The sequence below is a fragment of the Sciurus vulgaris genome, assembly GCF_902686455.1.
Source record: "Sciurus vulgaris genome assembly, chromosome: 2".
In the NCBI taxonomy this organism is placed as follows: domain Eukaryota; kingdom Metazoa; phylum Chordata; class Mammalia; order Rodentia; family Sciuridae; genus Sciurus; species Sciurus vulgaris.
This window is the reverse complement of record NC_136462.1, coordinates 76,848,807-76,866,258: the sequence shown is the minus strand read 5'-3', so window position 1 is coordinate 76,866,258 and position 17,452 is coordinate 76,848,807. Positions and strand designations below refer to the sequence as shown.

The window sequence follows — 17,452 nt, the reverse complement described above, 5'->3', positions numbered from 1 at the left end:
GTCCATCTGCAGCAGCATAATCATAATTTGAATAATCAAGTTATGGTAAAATCACACAATGGAATATTGTATAGCTATGAAAATGAATGAATGATTGCCTCATGCAGCTATATAAAGAGATCATGCCAACATATGTAGAAAGAACTCAAGAAGACTACTTTCAGCATGATTTTATTTATATATAGTTCAAAACAAGGCAGAGTGAAACTAAATTGGATAAAAATGCATACATGAGAAATTATAATAAATGCATGAGAATATACATGAGAAATGTATAATAAAAATGAAGAAAGTGGTTACCACTAGTCAGAATGGTAGTTAACTCTGGGATTGGAGGGCAGAGAGTCTTTTGACCAGGAGGAGAAGTATGAGAGATTTCTGGAGTGTTGATCATGCTCTACTTCTTGACACGAAACACAGGGCCTATATTATAATTATTCTTCATACAATTGTGTTTTGTGAACTTTTCATGTGTATGTATTTTTTAAAAAAGTCTACCACAGGGTATGGGTTGGAGAGAACATATGGATGGAGAAGGGAATATATGAGATAGATTCATCTCTGAATTGTAGAGTGTAACTAATTCTAAATGTATTTGGAAAAAAAACCAAGACAAAAAACATGTAGCAAGCCATTGCAGGACTTTTAAAGAATGAGAATAAGACAGGAAGTCTTGCTTTAGCAAATAAACCCACAGTAATGAACAGAGTGTTGTATGGGTGAGGTATAGAGACACATGCTTTTTAAACCTTTTGTTTATTGTTTTAATAAAAAATGTGATTTTTGAATAAGCAAGACTGATATGTTTCACAATATACATAGCTGGTTACATCTAATTTTGGCTGTTTTATTACATTTCCGTCAGTTAAGTTTTTTCTCCTCTGGGATGTTGGGACATTAAGGTCAGGTGTTTCCCACCTCCTCCCTGGGCCCCATAAGCCACCAACAATGAGGATCCTCTGGGCAGGCAGTTACCAACTGTTGCTGGATGGAATTCCCCTCTCTCCCTCTGATCCTCCTTTAGTCAGTAATCATTCTAGTTCCTCTTGGTTTTGTAAGGAGACTTGAGTTCTACTGTGGCACTCCAGATCCTCATGGCAATCTCAATGTCACTCTTCAAAGGACATTTTGGAAGCACCTTGGGAAGTGTCTACAGATGAGCTTGGGGTTGCTTCATGAAGTGCCAGTGTTGGGAGAAGGCTACGCCAGAGCCATTGTCTTTCCACCATAAGTGACTGCTGGAAGCCAGACGCTTACTTGCAAAGACCTGGCCTGTGTTGTGTCCTTGTGGGGAAGAGCAACTGCTCAAGGCAAGGCTGAATCTTGTGTTTGGGGAGTCCTGAAGTAATGATTTGCAATACCAAATTCACTGGAGCCTGCATAGAACTCTTCAGTCAGAGTAGTTCCAAGGAAAAAATTATTCCGGAAACCCTGGAGATGGCAGAGACTGATTTTCAAAAAGATTCAAGGTTCTCAGGGGTTTCTGGCAGAAAAACTTACTTCTAAGTCTGGGCAGCTGACCTTGGCACCCGGGTACAACATGAGAAAGAGGTGGAGGTGGACATTTCCCCTCTAGACTCTTGCAGAGATGCTTGGACAGTCCAAATATTTAATAATAGGAGAAGAGCAATGCGATATGCAGTATAATATATTCATGGGATGACATGCTATTTAGCCATTCAAAGCATAGTGTTTTAGAAGACTATTCAGTGGTATGGGGAAATTTGCCCCTTCTGATAGTAGTAGTGGGAAAAGTAGAAGGTAGAACTACGACAGTTCAATATTAATTCTGCAGGGAAAACAGGGTATCAACCAGAAGACAATTTTGTGCTACTTTGAGTTTCATCTTTGTATTATCTACAAAGATAATACGAAGAAAAAAATGGCCCTAGTCCATGATCCTGATAAACGGAAAACATTATTAAGCCCTGTTGTTGAGACAAGCTGGCAGTTTAGCAAGACAATTTCTTTCTCTTTCTAAAGGACATGGGTGAACTCCATCGTCAGGCCTCACTTGACGTTAGGTGTTGCTGTGTGACTGTTGTAGCAAATGGAATGTGGGTGGAAATCCCTTGGGCTCCTTCCAGACCTGGACCACCCCATCCTCCCGTGCCTGGTCATCTAGGCACTTCCCTCTCCAGATTTGTTGCAGGTAAATTTGAAGAACTGGGAAGCTCTCTTTTGGGGACTGAGCTTGGATTCTTTAATCATGGGCTGACCATGTAATTTATTGCTCAAACTGGGACACTTGAGAGTAAAAGGGGACAGCTACTTATCAGGAATGCTCATTTTGGACTGTGTGTGAGCCAGAAATAAATTATTGTGTTATTTACTGAAATTCTCAAGTTTATCTGTTATGATTGTCTTCCTGTGTTCCAGCATACTTAAGGCTACCTTTTTCTGACATGAAGTATTTTTTTTTAAATTAAGTTATTTTTAATAATTGTAGCATTTAAAATACTGAATAAATTAAAACATGAAAGAAGAAATACATCAGTCTCAATCCTACTACCTAACTGACCATTGTTATTAGAGATGTTTTTCATCTAGATTTTTTTCTTTGTGTATTTTTACATAAGGGTGATCACAACATGTTTAGTTTTGAATCCTGTATTTTAACCTAAATATTTTTCCTCATTTTATTAAAAGTCTGCTAGTGAATATTATTTTAGAAGCCCAGGTGTATTTAGTAAAGAGGCTTTTGAGTTATTTAAATAATGCACAAAATTTGTAAAGAATTAGAAAAAATGTAGGAAGAAAGAAAACTAATAGGAAAATATATGTATAAGCAAAAGTTTTTTTTGTGTGTGTGTGTGTGTGTGTGATCTTTATTTCAAATATTTGTTATAACACCATTATTATTCCTTGGAGCAAGAACAAAGATCACCTAAGCAGAAACTTAGGAACTATGTACAGAACAGAGGCAACACTTAGGCAGAGAATGAATGTTGACCAGAGAATGGTATTTAGTTGGGAAAGGTGAAGGTGCCCTCTGAATCCAACTTCAGCTGCCATCAGGGAATACCTTGTGCCAGTCACAGATTGTAGGCTGTGTTTTTTTTTTTTTTTTTTTTTTTTTTTTCGGTGCTGGGGATTGAACCCAGGGTCTGTGCTTATAAGGCAAGCACTCTACCAACTGAGCTATCTCCCCAGCCCCTGTAGGCTGTTTTCGAAGGTTTGGATGCAGGACAGGAATTCCATTTGTCTACTTGGCTAAACCTCTGGCTGAGGTGCCATTAGGTCAATGTCACTCAAGTTCTGGGCTAGCCAAACTCCTGCTGCAAAGAGTCCCAAATTCAGGATCAAATTCCTTCAGAAATCATTCCTATTGGTGACAAAGTGGTAGACTCCCTGAGCCAGTCTCCTGCGTTATCCAGAATTTAGGGGGCTTCATTTGCTGAGCTGGTAGTGCTCGCAGGAACCCCAGTGGAAGCCATTAATACTTTCCATCCCTGCACTGCACTTGCAAGACCAGCAAAAGTTTTATTGTAGTGTATACTGACCTACAATCCCCTTCTGTCTTAAATATACCTGGTGAACATTCTTCCATGTGACAAAATGTAGTTCTATAACATATGTATAAGGATTTCACAGTGTTTAAATAATATGCAATTAAAAAAAACCTGTTCCTCAAATAGTGCTGGACATTGCCATTGCTCCTAAGATTTTATTTTTGTAACAAAACTCTAAGGAATAACCTTGTTCAATTTTCTTGGTGTGGCTGATGCCTAGGTCAAAGTTGCCTTTGATTTTTTTTTTTTTTTCTTAAAGGGTCTTTGTTGGGGCTGGGGATATAGCTCAGTTGGTAGAGTGCTTGCATCGCGTGCACAAGGCCCTGATTTCCATCCCCAGCAAAGAAAAAAAAAAAAAAAAAAAAAAAAAGAGAGAAGGGTCTTTGTTGTGCTGGGAATGGAACCCTTGGTCCAGTTCATGCTAGGCAGGTGATCAATCACTGACCTCTACTCCAGCCCCCTTTTAGTTTACTTGTTTTTGAGACACTGTCTCACTTTGTTGTTTAGGCTGGTCTTGAACTCCCAGGCTCATGCCATCCTCCTACCTCAGCTTCTGGAGTAGTTGGGTTTACAGGTGCACAGACTCTTTAAGAATATTTGTGTACAAGGTGAGAAAATGCCATTTTCCAAATGTCCACACTGAATCCAATTGTTTTTTATTTTTGAAAATTCTTCCAAATAAGATAAGCATGAATTATGAATATTTTAGCTTACATTAGTTAATGAACTTTTTACTTTTTTCCAAATGTTTATTAGTATTTTAAAAAGGACAAATGATATCGCTAATAAGTGGAGGATGACACATAATGGGGGGGAGGGAAGGGTTAGTGTTAGGGTTAGAGTTAGGGTTAGGGAGGGGGGCAAGTATGGAGGAAGGAAGTACTGTATAGAGGGAAAAGAGGGGTGGGAGGGGTGGGGGAAGGGAAAAAATAACAGAATGAATCAAACAACATTACTCTATGTAAATTTATGATGACACAAATGGTATGCCTTTACGCCATGTACAAACAGAGAAACAACATGTATCCCATTTGTTTACAATAAAAAAAAATAGATCTAAAAAAAAAGAAAACTTGCCTATTAATGTTTTCAACCTAGTTTCTATAACAGTTGATAATGTAGATGTATAAGGCATAAGATGAATGTGCCTTGATCTACCATTTTCCTACTTGGACATTAGTGCTTATTCCAATTTGGAATTTAATACCACAATGAACAACTTTGTGAATAACCTCCCTACACACCCACACTTGCATGTGCACATACAATTCAGATCTTACATAAGATAAAGTCCTAGAAATGAAAGAAGAGAGAGAAATAAACATAAACTTATATGAAGATCATTTTACAGAAACATGTACTATCAAAAGCAGCCCAGTCTGCATGGTGCTATGATTATTGTAAGTATTTTTCTCTTCGCAATGCATCTCATGCTCAGTGTTTTTGTCTGGTACAGAGAGGAAGACTGACGATCGGGACTGTCCTACAAGACCATCATCCCTTAGCTCTGGTGGTAGAAACCTTGGACACTCTGCTGCTGGCTCAGGTTTATACCCTGGGACTCTGTGCTGACTCTCTGTGGTCTCTGCAGTTTTGGTGAGGAATTGCCTCCAGCTCCTGCACCCTCTAATATTCCCTTGCTCATTTCTGTGTGTGCATTTAGCTCCTCGCTCACCTGTGCTGCTGCCAGTGTTGTGATCCTCACGGGTAGACTTGGCCACGGACTGCCACATGTGAAACCTAAGCCTACATTTTTCCCCTCTATTTTTCAGTGTGCCAAACCTACTTTTCTATATCCGTGCACTTGTTTTGTTATTTTTTTCATGAAGTTGCCTTACTTTTTTTTTTTTTTTTTTTTTTTTCGGTGCTGGGTATTGAACCCAGGGCCGTGTGCTGCGAGGTGAGCACTCTACCGACTGAGCTATCTCCCCAGCCCAGCCTTACTTTTTGATGTTGTTCTCACTTGATTCATTGTCTACGTGTAACTTACCAGTGGCTCTTTTTTTTTTTTTTGTACCAGGCATTGAACTCAGGGGTTCTTTTTTTTTTTTTTTTTTTTTAATTGTAAACAAAAGGGATACATGTTGTTTCTCTGTTTGTACATGGCGTAAAGGCATACCATTTGTGTAATCATAAATTTACATAGAGTAATGTTGTTTGATTCATTCTGTTATTTTTTCCGTTCCCCCCACCCCTCCCACCCCTCTTTACCCTCTATACAGTAGTTCCTTCCTCCATACTTGTCCCCCTCCCTAACCCTAACTCTAACCCTAACACTAACCCTTCCCTCCCCCCCATTATGTGTCATCCTCCACTTATTAGTGATATCATTCGTCCTTTGGCTTTTTGAGATTGGCTTATCTCACTTAGCATGATATTCTCCAATTTCATCCATTTGCCTGCAAATGCCATAATTTTATCATTCTTTATGGCTGAGTAATATTCCATTGTATATATATACCACAGTTTCTTTATCCACTCATCAATTGAAGGGCATCTAGGTTGGTTCCACAGTCTGGCTATTGTGAATTGAGCAGCTATGAACATTGATGTGGCTGTATCTCTGTAGTATGCAGATTTTAAGTCCTTTGGGTATAGGCCAAGGAGTGGGATAGCTGGGTCAAATGGAGGGTCCATTCCAAGTTTTCTAAGGAATCTCCACACTGCTTTCCAGAGTGGCTGAACTAATTTGCAGCCCCACCAGCAGTGTATGAGTGTACCTTTCTCCCCACATCCTCGCCAACACCTGTTGTTGCTCGTATTCTTGATAATCGCCATTCTAATTGGGGTGAGATGGAATCTTAGGGTGGTTTTGATTTGCATTTCTCTTATTACTGGAGATGTTGAACATTTTTCCATATGTTTGTTGATTGCTTGTAGATCTTCTTCTGTGAAGTGTCTATTCAATTCCTTAGCCCATTTGTTGACTGGATTATTTGAATTCTTGGAGTAGAGTTTTTTGAGTTCTTTATAGATTCTGGAGATTAGTGCTCTATCTGAAGTATGATTGGCAAAGATATTCTCCCACTCTGTAGGCTCTTTCTTCGCATTGCTGATAGTTTCCTTTGCTGAGAGAAAGCTTTTTAGTTTGAATCTATCCAAGTGGTTGATTCTAGCTTTTATTTCTTGTGCTATGGGAGTCCTGTTAAGGAAGTCTGGTCCTAGACCAACAAGGTGAAGATTTGGACCTACTTTTTCTTCTATAATCTGCAGGGTCTCTGGTCTGATTCCAAGGTCCTTAATCCATTTTGAGTTTAGTTTCGTGCATGGTGAGAGATATGGGTTTAGTTTCATTCTGTTGCATATGGATTTCCAATTCTCCCAGCACCATTTGTTGAAGAGGCTATCTTTTCTCCATTGCATATTTTTGGCCCCTTTGTCTAGTATGAGAAAATTGTATTTATTTGGGTTTGTATCCGTGTCCTCTATTCTGTACCATTGATCTACCTTTCTATTTTGGTACCAATACCATGCAGTTTTTGTTACTATTGCTTTGTAGTAGAGTTGAAGATCTGGTATTGCAATACCCCCTGTTTCACTCTTCCTGCTGAGGATTGCTTTAGCTATTCTGGGTTTCTTATTCTTCCAGATGAATTTCATAATTGCTTGCTCTATTTCTGTAAGGTTCATCATTGAGATTTTAATTGGAATTGCATTGAATTTGTATAGCACTTTAGGTAGTATGGCCATTTTGACAATATTAATTCTTCCTATCCAAGAACATGGAAGATCTTTCCATCTTCTAAGGTGTTCTTTAATTTCTTTCTTTAGTGTTGTATAGTTCTCATTGTAGAGGTCTTTCACCTCTTTTGTGAGATTGATTCCCAAGTATTTTATTTTTTTCGAGGCTATTGTGAATGGGGTAGTTTTCCTAATTTCTCTTTCTGAAGATTCATCACTTATGTATAAAAATGCGTTGGATTTATGGGCATTGATCTTGTAACCTGCTACTTTACTGAAATCACTTATGAGTTCTAAGAGTTTTCTGGTGGAATTTCCAGGTTCCTCTAAATATATAATCATGTCATCAGCGAACAGGGATAGTTTGAGTTCTTCTTTTCCAATTCGTATCCCTTTAATTTCTTTGGTTTGTCTAATTGCTCTGGCCAGAGTCTCAAGAACGATGTTGAATAGAAGTGGTGAAAGAGGGCATCCCTGCCTTGTTCCAGTTTTTAGGGGGAATGCTTTCAGTTCTTCACCACTTAGAATGATATTAGCCATGGGCTTAGCATAAATGGCCTTTACAATGTTAAGGAATGTTCCCACTATCCCTATTTTTTCTAGTGTTTTGAGCATGAAGGGGTGCTGTATTTTATCAAATGCTTTTTCTGCATCTATTGAAATAATCATGTGATTCTTGACTTTAAGTCTATTAATATGGTGAATTACGTTTATTGATTTCCTGATGTTGAACCAACCTTGCATCCCTGGGATGAAACCCACTTGATCATGGTGCACTATCTTTTTAATATGTTTTTGTATGCGATTTGCTAAAATTTTGTTGAGAATTTTTGCGTCGATGTTCATTAAGGATATTGGTCTGAAATTTTCTTTCCTTGATGAGTCTCTGTCTGGTTTAGGTATCAGTGTGATATTGGCTTCATAGAATGAGTTTGGGAGGGTTCCCTCCTCTTCTATTTTATGGAATACTTTGAGAAGTATTGGATTGAGCTCTTCTTTAAAGGTTTTGTAGAACTCGGCTGAGAACCCATCTGGTCCCGGACTTTTCTTTGTTGGTAGGCTTTTGATGACTTCTTCTATTTCAGTACTTGAAATTGGTCTATTTAAATTGTTTATGTCCTCCTCGTTCAGTTTAGGCAATTCATATGTCTCTAGAAACCTGTTGATGTCTTCGAAATTTTCTATTTTGTTGGAGTATAGATTTTCAAAATAGCTTCTAATTATGTTTTGTATTTCCATCCTGTCTGTTGTGATATTTCCTTGTTCATTCCGAATTTTAGTGATTTGGGTTTTCTCTCGTCTTCTCTTTGTTAGTGTGGCTAAAGGTTTATCAATTTTGTTTATTTTTTCGAAGAACCAACTATTTATTTTGTCAATTTTTTGTCTTGTTTCTTTTGTTTCAATTTCATTGATTTCAGCTCTGAGTTTAACTATTTCCTGTCTTCTACTACTTTTGGTGCTGTTCTGTTCTTCTTTTTCTAGGGCTTTGAGCTGTAGTGTTAGGTCGTTTATTTGTTGAGTTTTACTTCTTTTATTAAATGCGCTCCATGAAATAAATTTCCCTCTAAGTACTGCTTTCATAGTGTCCCAGAGATTTTGATATGATGTTTCTTTGTTCTCATTTACCTCTAAGAATTTTTTAATTTCCTTCCTAATATCTTCTGTTATCCATTCATCATATAATAGCATATTGTTTAATCTCCAGATGTTGGAATAGTTTCTGTGTTTTACTCTTTCATTTATTTCTAACTTCAATCCATTATGATCTGATAGAATACATGCTAGTGTCTCTATCTTCTTGTATTTGCTAACATTAGCTTTGTGGCATAATATATGGTCTATTTTAGAGAAGGATCCATGTGCTGCTGAGAAGAAAGTGTATTCACTCTTGGTTGGATGGTATATTCTATAAATGTCCGTTAAGTCTAAATTATTGATTGTGTTACTGAGATCTATGGTTTCTTTGTTCAATTTTTGTCTGGAAGATCTGTCCAGTGGTGAGAGAGGCGTGTTAAAATCACCTAGTATTATTGTGTTGTGGTCTATTTGGTTTCTGAAATTGAGAAGGATTTGTTTGACATACATAGATGAGCCACTGTTTGGGGCATAGATGTTTATGATTGTTATATCTTGCTGATTTATGCTTCCCTTAAGCAGTATGAAATGACCTTCTTTATCCCTTCTGACTAACTTTGGCTTGAAGTCCACATTATCGGAAATGAGGATGGATACTCCAGCTTTTTTGCTGAGTCCATGTGCATGGTATGTTTTTCCCCATCCTTTCACCTTTAGTCTATGGATATCTTTTTCTATGAGGTGAGTCTCTTGCAGGCAACATATTGTTGGATCTTTCTTTTTAATCCAGTCTGCCAGTCTCTGTCTTTTGAATGATGAATTCAGGCCATTAACATTCAGGGTTATTATAGAGAAATGATTTGGTTTCCTGGTCATTTGGTTCATTTTTAAAATTTTGTTTATTTATTTGTTTGACACAACTTGTTTCCTCCTTTATTTGACAATTCCTTTAGGATAATTCCTCCCTTTGCTGATTTGCTTCTTTGTTTTTCATCTCTTCCTCATGGAATATTTTGTTGAGAATGTTCTGTTATGCTGGCTTTCTTTTTGTAAATTCTTTTAGCTTTTGTTTATCATGGAAGGATTTTATTTCATCGTCAAATTTGAAGGTAAGTTTTGCTGGGTATAAGATTCTTGGTTGGCATCCATTTTCTTTCAGGGCTTGAAAAACGTTGTTCCAGGCCCTTCTAGCTTTTAGGGTCTGGATTGAAAAATCTGCTGATATCCGTATTGGTTTCCCCCTGAATGTAATTTGGTTCTTTTCTCTCACAGCCTTTAAAATTCTGTCTTTATTTTGTATGTTAGGTATTTTCATTATAATGTGCCTTGGTGTGGGTCTGTTGTAATTTTGTGTATTTGGAGTCCTATAAGCCTCTTGAACTTGATTTTCCATTTCATTCTTCAGATTTGGGAAATTTTCTGATATTATTTCATTGAATAGATTGTTCATTCCTTTGGCTTGTTTCTCTAGACCTTCCTCAATCCCAATAATTCTTAAATTTGGCCTTTTCACGATATCCCATAGTTCTTGTAGATTCTGTTCATGATTTCTTACCATCTTCTCTGTTTGTTCAACTTTGTTTTCAAGGTTAAATATTTTGTCTTCAATGTCTGAGGTTCTGTCTTCCAGGTGTTCTATCCTATTGGATATGCTTTCTATGGAGTTCTTAATTTGGTTTATTGTTTCCTTCATGTCAAGGATTTCTGTTTGTTTTTTTTTCAATATCTCTAACTCTTTATTGAAATGATCTTTTGCTTCCTGTATTTGCTCTTTTAACTGTCGATTGGTGCGATCATTCAATGCTTGCATTTGCTCTTTCATCTCATCGTTTGCTTCTCTGATCATTTTAATTATGTACATTCTGAACTCCTTTTCTGTCATTTCTTCTGCCATGCTGTCATTGGGTTTTATTGATGTAACATCTAGATTTGTTTGCAGCATTTTCTTTCCTTGTTTTCTCATATTGCTCAGGTATCAGTGGACCGCTGAGATATTGCAGATTTCCTCTATTGACTTACAATATCCCTGAAGATTTCTATATATATCCCCCCTTAGCCTTCAGTAGGCTGTAGTCATGGAGGAAGTTGATAATGCGGTGCTCCACAAGGAAGCTGCCTCTCTAGGAGTGGTGGCCTTCAGGTGGGGTATAATCCCTGCTAGTGGGCAGAGATGTCTCCACTTGTTAACCAATGGTCATCCAAAGGGGACCTAGGCTGCGGGCTGAGGCAAGGCCTGTTTGGGCCTGAGTCTCTGGTTTTACCGTCCTTGTGGGGAAACCTCACCCAGCAGGGAAGACTCACCTGGTGGGGAGGTCTCGCTGGTCAGTTCCCTCCTAGAGGTTCCCCTCAATTTACAGCTACCGCCTGGGCTGGGCTGCCTTCCTCTGCAAAGTTCCCAGGGGCCCGGCCCTACCTCCTGGGCCTGGGAGCCTTACCCTTCGCAGATGAATCTCCTTAGGTTGCCCCTCCTCAGAGAATTTGCCCACAGGCCTGGAACCTTCGCTCCGCCCTAAGCCTGTCTCTGTGCGGCTCTTCCACCCAGAAGCCTCCTAGATCCTGGGATCCTGCTCTACACCTAATCGCCTGGCTGTGTGGCCCCTCCTCTGAGCAGCCACCTGTGGCCCCGAACAATCGCTCTGAGTCCCAGAGACCCGCCACAGGCCTCTTCCTCCAGATAGCCACCCAGTATTCCGGTGCGGTCACTAGGAGTCCAAGAAACTCACTTCGTGCCTCCTCCTCCCACCAACCACCCGTAGCCCGGGGAAATCAATCACTCCGAGTCGAAGTGACCCTCCCCGTTCCTCCTCCTTCTCCAGATAACCCCCGGGGTGTTCAGGAGCAGTCCCTCTGAGTGGCTCTGAGTCCACGTGACCCGCTGCACGGGTCCTCTGGGCAACCGCCCGGAGCTCTGGTGCGGCCACTCAAGACCAAGCGACCCACCACGCTTCTCCTCCAGGCAGCCCCCCTGTGTTCAGGAGCTGTCACTTTAAGACCAAACAACTCACCACTCTTCTTCTCCTCTGAGCAGCCACCTGGAGCGCTAATGCAGTCACTGCGAGTCCAAACGACCTGCCGCGCTCCTCCTCCTCCTCCTCCTACTCCTCTGGGCAGGCCCCGGGGTTCAGAAGTGGTCTGAGTCCAAACAGCTCGCCACGCAGCCCCTTCTCTGGCAACCGCCTGTAGCTCTGGTGTAGTCACCCGAATCCAAGCGGCCGCACTCCTCTTCCTCCTCCTCGTCCTCAGGGCAGGCCCCGGTATTCAGAAGCGTCGTTCTGAGTCCAAACTGCTCGCCGTGCGGCTTCTCCTCTGGCAACCGCCTGTAGCTCTGGTGCAGTCACTCCGAATCCAAGTGGCCACGCTCCTCCTCCTCCTCCTCAGGGCAGGCCTCGGTGTCCTGAGTTCACACAGCTCTCCTCGCCACTCCTCCCCTGGGCAGCCGCCGGAGCCCCAGTGGTTGCTCCGAGTCCCAGCGCTGTGCCCAGTGGCCTCCTTTACGATGCTCCCAGCTGTCCGAGTTCACTGCTCCAGCGGGGGGAGGGGCGTCTCGCCGGCAGTTCTACTTCACAAAGTTTCCTGTGTTCCGGGACCACCGTCCCATCCGGGATGCCTCCCCAGGGGGTGAGAGTCACCCGGCTGCTTTGAGTTGGTCCCAAGCGTCTCAATATCTCCTCTTTTGAATCCTGAGTCCTGGAGCAACATGAAATGCAGCCACCCTCTAGGCCGCCATCTTGAAAACCACTCAGGGGTTCTTAACCACTGAGCAACATCTCCAGCCCTTTTGTATTTTGAGACAGGGTCTCGCTAAGTTGCTTAGGGCCTCCACTAAGTTGCTGAGGTTGGCCTGGAACTTGAGATGCTCCTGCCTCAGCCTCCTGAGTTGCTGGTATTACAGGCGTGCGCCCCACGTCTGGCTAGTGGAGTTTTGTGATGCAGGATTCTGAATAAGGTCATCTTGGTCAGAATGAACTGTCTCATACTTGAATTGTAGCATTTTTGGTGGTGGTGGTGGGGGGTTGTGGATTGAGGTTCACTGTCATGAACAACACAGATAGAACACAGATAATTTAATTATTTTTGAAACGAGATTTCTTGTGGATTCCAAATACAGATCCACTTGTGCCAATCTGATCTGTCTGGTGGAAGGAAAATTTAGAGAAAAATTTTCATTAGTCTAAGCTTCCACAGGTGAAGACAGAGACTATTGTGTGCCTATTATAAAGACAAAAGAGATCAATCTGTGCTCACTGATGGAGGGCAAAGTGATAACTTCCAGCCCAGCAGCCCTGGGGCCCTCTGGCTCACAGGCTGCCATAACCCTAGGGTGCCAGCAGGGGGAATCTGGGTTCTCAGGCTGGACCAGGCTCAAAAGGGCTGAGATTGCTGAATAACTCCACAGGAAGTGAACCCTGGGCCTCTGAAAGATGGTGGACCAGCCCTGCCCAGGGAGGTGGGAGCATTGGGTGTGTTGGCCACCCAAATCTGGCAGGAACAATCAATAGAGGAGAATCCAGGGAGAACTGGGAACTCAGGGAGATGAGAGGAAGGCTGACTCAAATCAGGGTGGGCTGGAAGGAAAAGGAGCTGGTGACCAGAAGCACCTGGAAGGAAAAGAGGGGCTGGTGTGGAAAGGCCAGCTGGAGAGAAGGAAGGTTGACTGAGCTCTGTACTGGGGCCAGGGAAGGACAGGAAAATGGGGCCTGAGTGAGCCTGAGGGGCATCAGAGGGACATTTCAGCCTTCTAAGCTGCAGACAACCCTGATGGTGGGAGGAGTCTGTCGCACTGGAGAGAAAGGCCTGGGAAACAGGAAACTAGGTGTCTATGGCATGGTCCCTGATCTCCTGGGTCCTTGAAATTATCCCCTTTCCATTGCCCTGCTTCTGTTCTCTGCCAAACTGTTGGGAGCTTGATGAAGGTGGTTGACTTAGAGATCATAAGAAGGCCTAGAAAGAATTGTTTTTTGAGGGCAAAGTATGAAAGGTGTGTGATAGAGCATATGAGGACATATGCTGCAGATGCCCAACTGTGCAGTGGGGAAGCCGACCTTGTAGAGCTGAGCATAAAAGAAAAATGTGTGGTGGAAAAACTTTTGAGAAACTGTACAGCAGTAAGTTCAGGGAGGAGGGAGAGCTGGGGGAGAACAAAGGAAGGGAAAACCAGAACCTATGGCAGAGGGTTGCCTGGAGCAATGCTGTTGCAGACTGACAGAGGTTCAGTGGATAAATGAGTTCAGGCATATTCATTCTAGATTTCCATTTATTGCAATCCTGCTTGCTGCATTGGATTCTTGTTCTTCCCCAGAAAAGATAGTCAGGCACAGAGGAAGGTCAGTCATATGCCCTGCATGGTTTTCTTTATTCAAGGCAGGAAGTGGGAGACCTTGGTGAAGAGTTCTGGAGGGGTCTTGTTTTCCGTCCATAGGATGAAATGCCCTGGACAAAATCCCCATGTAGGGAGAGAGGAATACTAAACTGGTCTCCTCCTGGCCTTGCCTCCTGGCATCCACAGGGGTGGGTGGTCTCTGTTAGGGAGGTGTGTGTGTGGGATGGGGACCAGAGTCAGCCTTGTTGTCTCTCTCAATTCCAGGTCTGACCCTGAGTTTTCTCTCCAGCTCAACTCAGGCCACACCTTTCTGTAGGATCATTTTGGGATGACTGATCTTCCGCCACCTTCTTCTCCTGATCCACCCAGGCAGTGGACTGATGACTGGATTCCTGGGGAATGCAGGGAGCCCAAACTCTGGCTGGAGGCGTGAGGATTTGGGCATTCTCATACATCAGACCTACTCCAATTCCTCTTTCCCTGAGTTCTGTCTGTGTAATGCTGGAAACTCACCTTGAAGCGGGTCTCTGTTTTCTTGGGGGTCCCCCGACAAATGTTGATGGCATTGTAATGGCAGAGAGTGATTTGCACTCCAGGTCCTCCTGTGTGGTCAGCTCCACCTCCTGAAGCGTAGTCACTAAAGTGCTCATTTGGGTCATCATCCCCTGGCTGGTATAGATTCCCTGGCTTCATCCTGGCCTTGCCCCTGGGTAGCCTGAGGGGCTACACAGTTGGATTCTGCTTGGCCTTTCTCTTCAACTGTGGGGCAGAAGTAACAGAGTCCAATTCAGGCAATGGCCTCTGGGCCTGGACACCATGATGTCCAGGATGGAAGGGAGGCAAAGGAGCAGTGTCATAGTGGGAGGAGTAACACCTGAGCCAGGGAGGGCAGAAGCAGCAGGGAACAGGGCCTTACCTGCAGTAACATGATGTCACTGAAGAAGCATTTAGGATTGTAGTCTGGGTGAGGGGTGGCTCTTCTCATGGGGATGACCTGCTGGGTCTTCTCCTGCTTTGTGATGTTGTGAGCCCCCAGGGTGACATTTATTGTGCTCTTCAGAGATCAGAGTGGAGATGGGGTGTGTCAATCACAGAGCATACAGCTAGGAGTTGTAAAGAGCAGGATAGAGTAGGGGCAGGTTGGGGCTGCAGTGAGGGGAAACAGGACAGGAGACCCCAGCTGAGGGGCTGTACCCTCTGCTTTCAAGGACACTAAAGTAGGACTTCCGGGGGCCCCTTGCTTTTATTCAGAATTATGAAGTTGTTCAAGTTTGTACTGGGGTCCTAATGCATGCTTTCAACCTCCACCTCTGCTTTAATTGTCCAATGTAGTCACTGTCTTCTCAACTGTGCCAGTTGCTTTGACCTTTCACCATCTGACCCCAAAGCTTCTCTGTTCTGTTTCTCAGCCTTTCATTTCATTTCCCCAGTCCTGCTTTTGATGAGCTCTCAGAGACTTGTGTTACCAGAACCCTGGGAGTCCTTGCCATCTGTAGTGTCTAGGAGAGAGCAGGGGTCCCTGTGAGTGTCCCAGGATGTGTGGGCTTATTGCTGCTCCTCACCTTCCTTGGCAGTGAGCAGCTATCAGCACAAAGTCCTCTTGCACCAGGATACCACCGTGCCTCTTCTTACCTCCCTTATCCAGAAACTGGACAAAGGCCAGGTAGGCGTGGGGGTAGGGCTTGGCTTCATGGCCCCTGATGATCTCTTCTGAAAGAAAAAAATGGGTGAGTGGGATCAGCTGTGGTCAGGAGGAAAGACTGAGAGGTTGGTGATTGAGGGTGGAATTTACAGTGTTTGTAGACAGCAGGGCCAGGCCCTGCTGGGCTTTGTAGGCAGCACTCTTCATAGGCAAAATGACGTTTTCCTGAATCTTAAGCCTCAGAACCTTGATCTGAGACAGGGAGATGCTGTTTGTCCTCTGCCCTGCTTTTGACACATATATGGAGATAGGTTCTATCTTCATGATGGTAGAACCCCAGGGGATACTAGATAGTGTATCTTGATTCCCTCTTTCTTAGTGAGTCTCCTGGAGTTCCCTGAGCCTCTGCTAGTATCCTGATTGATGCCATCTTCTAATCTACCCATGGATTTTCTAAAATATTCATGTTCTAGGGTCTAACACATATTGGGTTCTCTGTAAATATTTATAGCTGCACGAATGAATGACCTCTGGTTAGCCTTTGACTGGGGTATGGTGGGATTGCAGATTGTCCAGTGCTTATGGGATCCAGGACTAGTGGGATGTTGGAGGAGAGTACTGCCCAAGACAAAGGGAGCAACTAAAGGCCTGGGAAGGCAGAAGGAAGAAGTGGAGAAGTCAACTAAAACTGAATTGCAAAGGCCTAGCAGGGAGCTGAGTTTATGGAAGAGTTGGATGTAGACATATTGTTACCTCTGAGACCAGTTGCCCTGGCTTTTCAGGAGTGAGGGAGAGCACTAAATAATGCAACTGGCTCTTAAGCTAGGTCCAGTGACCTCTCCCCCAACTGCAGCCTGGTGGTGCCCTTTCCTGGGTTGGAATGAGGGATTTGAATGACTTATCTTTTTTATTTTTACATCATCTGCCAAATGTCTCTCTAAGGACAACCCATTCTCTGGGTGATGGAGGAAAAAGTCTAGGGAGAGGCTAACACCTATTAAACATTCTAAGAATACCCTCCCTTCTGCCATCCTGGATGAGTCTCTAGCCAGCCTTAGACTTCTTATTCTGGGTTTGGGATGGAAACTGGGCTTCAGAAAGTCCCTGGGTTCAGGTAGAGGAAAATTCCTGACCCATGCTTGGTAGAAGAGTCAGGAGTACAGGGGATTTTGTGAGATGGGCTTGGGTTTCTGGAATAGGGATGGTGTCTCCCTACTCAGCTCCAGAGGCCAGAAGAAAGGTTAACAGGAGCAGGAGTGGCAGCATCTTTCCAGAAGGCGGCCCAGGTCGGAACTGTTCAGATCAGAGTAGACACATCCCCTGGAGGGGATGAAGGAGGTGTGGACTCGGTGGGCTCACAGATGTCTTAGATCTGTGCTTCCTTGGTTTTGAGGGGTGTCGTGGTGCAAGCTGGTTTGTGAAGGTTCTCTGGTTTGGTTTAGGTGAGAATGACACTGTTACCACATTGACAGCTCTGCTGCTGAGTCACAAGGCGAAAAGGAAGAATGAAGAACAAGGAGGTGGAGGGTGATGGGGTTGTGGCTGCAGCTACTGGAAGGGATGAGACCCTCCTCTGACTGAACGGAACCATGAACGTCCTCTTTTCTCAGCTCTTGGGTCTTTTTCCATTTTAATAAGCTAATGAATAATTGTTTAGCAGGCTAGATACATGGATAAGAAAGACATGGATCCTGCCCTTGAAACGCTGATAATTGGCTAGCA

The 17,452-nt window shown here is 43.1% G+C and overlaps 1 protein-coding gene, 1 long non-coding RNA gene and 1 pseudogene across 3 annotated transcripts in view; 1 reads left to right on the top strand and 2 right to left on the bottom strand.

The window, feature by feature from the left end:
- LOC306654064 overlaps positions 1-17,452 on the top strand; it is a 449,736-nt gene that overhangs the window by 94,970 nt on the left and 337,314 nt on the right. The window lies entirely within an intron of this gene.
- Positions 1-17,452, bottom strand: part of LOC306653644 (uncharacterized protein) — a 48,319-nt gene that overhangs the window by 7,441 nt on the left and 23,426 nt on the right. The window contains exons 6-7 of the mRNA XM_079126653.1: positions 15,651-15,798; positions 14,602-14,794 (exon numbers count right to left, since the gene is read on the bottom strand). Coding sequence (XP_078982779.1) covers positions 14,602-14,794; positions 15,651-15,798 — 341 coding nt within the window. The remainder of the gene's footprint in view (positions 1-14,601; positions 14,795-15,650; positions 15,799-17,452) is intronic.
- LOC306654062 (mitochondrial import receptor subunit TOM6 homolog) lies at positions 3,173-3,437 on the bottom strand (annotated as a pseudogene). The gene has a single exon. The product of its transcript is annotated as a mitochondrial import receptor subunit TOM6 homolog (transcript).